This window comes from Urtica dioica, chromosome 3 (genome assembly GCF_054948205.1).
Source record: "Urtica dioica subsp. dioica isolate 48M chromosome 3, U.dioica_male_clone48M_v1_H2, whole genome shotgun sequence".
Classification (NCBI taxonomy): Eukaryota; Viridiplantae; Streptophyta; class Magnoliopsida; order Rosales; family Urticaceae; genus Urtica; species Urtica dioica.
The window spans coordinates 27126272-27131325 of NC_142758.1; the positions used below are offsets into that span (position 1 = coordinate 27126272).

A 5054-nucleotide genomic window follows, 5' to 3' on the forward strand; every position below is an offset into this window, starting at 1 on the left:
CGGACTCCGACCCGGTCCATAGCAGCGTATCGTCACGAGGAGATAGGAGAGGCCGGGTCTTGAGAATATCATCGGTGCAAGAGCTATCACAGGCTTCGTGGATAAGGTTGATATCCCAGCTCCGGCTACCATCGATGTACAGATCGCGAACAAGAACAGACTCTGGGTCGGTCAGCCCAGGCGAAGGCAAAACCCGCCCAGAAGAACACCACTGGTCGCTGAAAACCCGAACCATATCCCCACTGCCCACTGCGTATCTACAATTATTTTTTATGAGGTCTCTGTTCGCCAGAATATCCTTCCACCCCGAGGAATTGCTTTTTTTCTCTGTGATATCTAAGAAGTTTTGATGGCCGCAATATCTTTTGCTCAGCAGATCCACCCAAAACAAATTAGACTTGGCAGCCAAATGCCAACTCATCTTAGCAATAAGGGCAGCGTTGCTGTCATAGAATTTTCTTAGACCGAGTCCTCCGTGGTTAATGGGTTGACAGATTTTGTCCCAAGCGATGAGAGCCAAATATTTCCCCGGCCCATCACTCCCACGCCACCAGAACGTGCGAGAGATTTTATCAAGGGAAAGACAAAAAGTCTTAGGCAAGAGGAACGTAGACATCGCGTACATAGGAATGTTTTGAACAACGGCCTTTACAAGCGTAGAGCGACCCGCTTTGGAGATGCTTCTCGCCATCCAACCTTCCAATCTTCCATGAATTTTTTCCTTGATGAACTCGAAGGTTTTAGATCTACTTTTACCTAGAAATAGAGGATTCCCTAAGTAGTGAAGATCAGAACCACATTCCCTCATTTGGAGCTTTTCCAAGAGACAAGATTTTACCTCCTCTGAACAATTCTTGGAGAAGAAAGCCCCGGACTTGTCAATATTCACGACTTGGCCGGACCACTTTTGGTATTTTTCGATACACTTCCATACCGCCTCAACTTCGCTAACCTTGGCTCGGCAAAACATAATAGTATCGTCAGCGAACATCAAGTGAGAGATACTCGGAACACCCCTCCCTATTGCAATCCCGTGGACCGTTTCAATTCTTTCTTCTCTCAACAAAAGCCGACTAAGGACCTCGGAAGCCAGGATAAATAAGTACGGGGAGAGCGGATCACCTTGTCGGAGCCCTCTGCCAAGAAGAAGCCTCTTGAGAGGTGCTCCGTTGAGAAGGACCGAGCTAGACGCCGTGCACACACATTGCTCCACGAGCTCGACGAAAGGTTCCGAGAAGCCAAAACAACGAAGAACTTGCAGTAGAAAAGGCCACTCCATCCTATCGTAAGCTTTACTCATGTCAATCTTAATAGCCATGATTTCAGACTTTCCTCTCTTCTTTTTCATTTTATCCACAACTTCTCGAGCCAAGATAGTGTTTTCGGCAATCCACCTCCCGGGAACAAAGGCCGATTGGAACGGCGAGATCATGCGGTCGAGGAAAGGCCGGAGTCTAGCGGTGATAATCCTCGTAACAACCTTGAAACAAAAATTGCATAAGCTAATTGGTCTCAAATTGTCAAAAGTATCAATATCACCTTTCTTCGGAATGAGCACAACATGGGCAAAAGTTAGCTCCGGGTCGAGGGATCTCGTATGAAAGAATTCTTTGATAAGCTCAATAAGAGAAACTCCCACGATATCCCAATACTTCTTGTAGAAAAAACCTTGGAGGCCGTCCGGGCCCGGGGCTTTGAGATCATGCATATCCCACACGGTGTCCTTTATTTCGGCGTTAGAAGGCACCGCCAAAAGCGACTCGTTATCATGAGCATCCAAAATAGGATGAATGAGACCTTCGAGATCAACCGGGAATACCGGAGAGGAGGACTTAAAAAGACCTTCAAACTTGTCTTCCACATACTTTCCGATGAGAGCCCGAGATTCGATTACCTCTCCATTCTCCTTAGTGAGACGGCCGATGAAATTACGTTTCCTTCTAACCATAGTGGACATATGGAAGAAGCGAGAGTTGGCGTCTCCATGCTTGAGCCATAATTCTCTAGACTTTTGCCGCCAATTTTGCTCCTCAATCCCTTGGATTCTAAGGATGTCACGTTGAAGCTCAAGTTCTCTAAACACAAGGAATTCAGTGGAGGGAAGGTTTTGGATGCGAATGAGTTCATTCTCACAATCCCTCAATTTGAATTGAGCTTCGTTCCACTTCACTCTTTGCCACTTACGGAGACGACGACCCACCTCCCTAGAATTATTCAAGAATCGGCTCCCTCTAGGACCCCTCGACACATTACTCCACACTTTACGAACTTCATCGCAGCACCCCGGATCATCGGCCCAAGCTACAAAGAAACGGAATGGCTTACATGCATTAACATCATGGAGGTAGCAATCCATAATAATGGGAGCGTGATCCGAGCCAACCATAGAAAGGACTTTGACTCCGGCCAAATGGAACTTCAAGAGCCACTCCGGACTCGCAATAGCCCGGTCGAGTCTCTCTCTCACACGGTTCGCAGCTTGTCTACCATTGCTCCAAGTAAAGTTCCCCCCTTGACCTCCCAAATCAACTCCCCCCGATTTGTCGAAGAAATTTTTAAGGATGCCACACTTCCTTCTAGTAACCGGAGCACCTCCTAATTTCTCCTCGTGGGAAACAATTTGATTGAGATCGCCAATCAAGAACCACGGCCTCTTTACATTTGAAACAATGTGAAGCAAGGAATCCCAAAAAGATTGATGGTTCCTAACGTAGGGAGGCCCATACACCCCAAAAAAATCCCAATCATCATTACGAGAGACCCCGCGAATGACCACCCAAATCATATTTTTAGTGATCTTCCACACATCTAGGCGAATACCTTTCTTCCACCAAAAACAAATCACTCCCGCTGATCTCACTGCCGGAAAAGAAACTCCACCCCAAAACCCAAGTCTAGTACGAAGTTTATCCATTCTTGCCAATCCCATTTTAGTTTCCATAAGAAAAAGCAAATCTGGGTTCCACTTCCTTACGAGACCCCTGAGGGCCCCCCTCGCCGAGTCTCCATTGAGACCTCGGCAATTCCAAGATTGTACTAACATTGGGGGGGTGGGGGCTTGGGATGACCCGCCTCCTCGGTCTTGAAGCATGTAGCATTAGTACTTCCTATTTTCCTGTAGTTTTTGGGAGTTCTCTTGATCCCCCCCATACTAGTGCCGCCTTCGGGATTTTTACCGACTTTTATCTTGTTCTTCCCTCCCGTCTTGACTATACTCGCTCCACTATTGTTACCTGGTTCGAAAGCCAATTTGAATTTAGTGGCTAAAACCGAGAAATCGTCTAAAACACTCTTCACTTCCCTGTCTTGAGCTTTTATCTCCAATCTTCTTTTTATTAGACTTTCTCCATTCCCGGATGGCTCTATCTCCATTAGATTTTTCCTCTTCGAACCTGACCCATTCTCTATAGAAGGACTCGCCAACAAATCTAAAGAATCCAGGTCATCCTGGGAAAGCAAGACCGCCACATCTTGCTCTTCAATAAAAAGCCCAGATTTCTCTTGAATTACTGGAACCAGACTCAGCCCGGACCCACTAGCCTTATTCCTTAATTGGGATTTAGCATCACCTGGCCCATTCCACTTCATCTTTTCAACTGCTCCCTTGTCACTGTCTGCATTACGTAATATCCCATCTTCTCTTATGGTCCCACTTGTAACTTTCCATACTTCTTTTTTGCTGTTGACTTCTCTCTCCATATTGATGGCATCCCCAATCTCCGCATCTGCCTTCGAGGATTCCACGCTGACACATTTCCCATAATTCTCTCGCGGCTCTGAAACAGCCTTGTTTCCGCTGGACAGAGGGATTGTCTTCTGCTTTTCAACTGCTCCCACGTTACCCTGATTAGACACAATCACATCCCTATGGCCCGATGGACTAATCAGCACCCTCCCGTCCAGGCACATTTCCAGAGGATTCAACCACCCTCTGGCCACCGAGTCTGGGATAGCGCCGTCGTTTTCAGGGGCGTTCAACCAAGGGACCGCTTCAGGGAATTTGCCTCTGCCAATAAACCTTTCTAATCCCTCATAGCAAGATCTTACTGTGGATTCGTCATGGATCCAAGGCCCAAACATGTTGACCTCAGGCGAGTGGCTTGCCACCACCTTCACCGCCTCCCTACGCCGACAAGGCTCTGTAGAATGATCCAAGCGACCACATTTGAAACATATCCTCCCTAGATTCTCATACTTGCACTGAATCCATAGCGGAGGCCAACCTTCCCGGTCAAGAAAAAATCCGGCGAAAAAAGCTTTGACCACGCAAATTTCCACCCTCATCTTGAGGTCATTTCCCGGCCGTCCTGAATACCCCATAAAGGTACCCAACATAGCTGCGAGTTCTCTAGCACTAGCTATATTATGGTATCCAGGAGGGAGCCCGCACATCTTGACCCAAAACGGCGACGAAGAGAAATCCAGTTCCTCCACATTTAGATGAGACGGCCACTGTTTAAGAATAAGTTGAAACCCCTTCAGGGTCCAGGGTCTCCCTCCCAGCACCCGCACCAGGTCTTCGCTACCTTCGAACCTAAACTGAAGAAGACCAGGCTTGATCTCTCTGACAGTCCATGGTTTTTTACATCTCCACACTCCGTTGAAAATATCTTTCACTCTTCTAGCTCCAAACGGAACCGAAGAAATGATCTTCCCTCCAAGAAACAAGGCCTCTGCTCTTTCTCCATCCTCATCTAGCTTCTCAGAAATCACCAGCTTTTTTGCAAGGAAAGACGTGGTTCGCACCACTTCATCTTCTTGTTCTTCCTGTAGATCCATACTCTCACTCACCTGTATTTCCCCTCTCAGAACTCAAAACAACAAAGTTCCCTCACAAACACTCTCAACTGTGTCCCTTGAAAACTAAAACTTAAACCTTTCTGAGAAAAGAAGAAATAAATAACATCTACTCCCAAGAAATAACTCTCCGACCAACTTTGTTTTTATCTATCTGAAAGACTCAAACTAAAAAGAAACTCAATACAGAGCACTTGTACGGAGAGAAGAAGACTTTTCTCCACTTTCTTAGAGAGAGAAAACTTTTTTTACATTCC

The 5054-nt window shown here is 46.6% G+C and overlaps 1 protein-coding gene across 1 annotated transcript; it reads right to left on the reverse strand.

The window, feature by feature from the left end:
* Positions 1 to 2030: 2030 nt before the first annotated feature.
* LOC149402526 (uncharacterized) lies at positions 2031 to 2929 on the reverse strand. The gene is made up of 2 exons (XM_089608416.1): positions 2201 to 2929; positions 2031 to 2045 (listed from the first exon to the last, which is right to left on the reverse strand). Exons 1-2 carry the CDS (start codon positions 2927 to 2929, stop codon positions 2031 to 2033), a joined length of 744 nt encoding a protein of 247 aa, XP_089464542.1.
* Positions 2930 to 5054: the final 2125 nt, after the last annotated feature.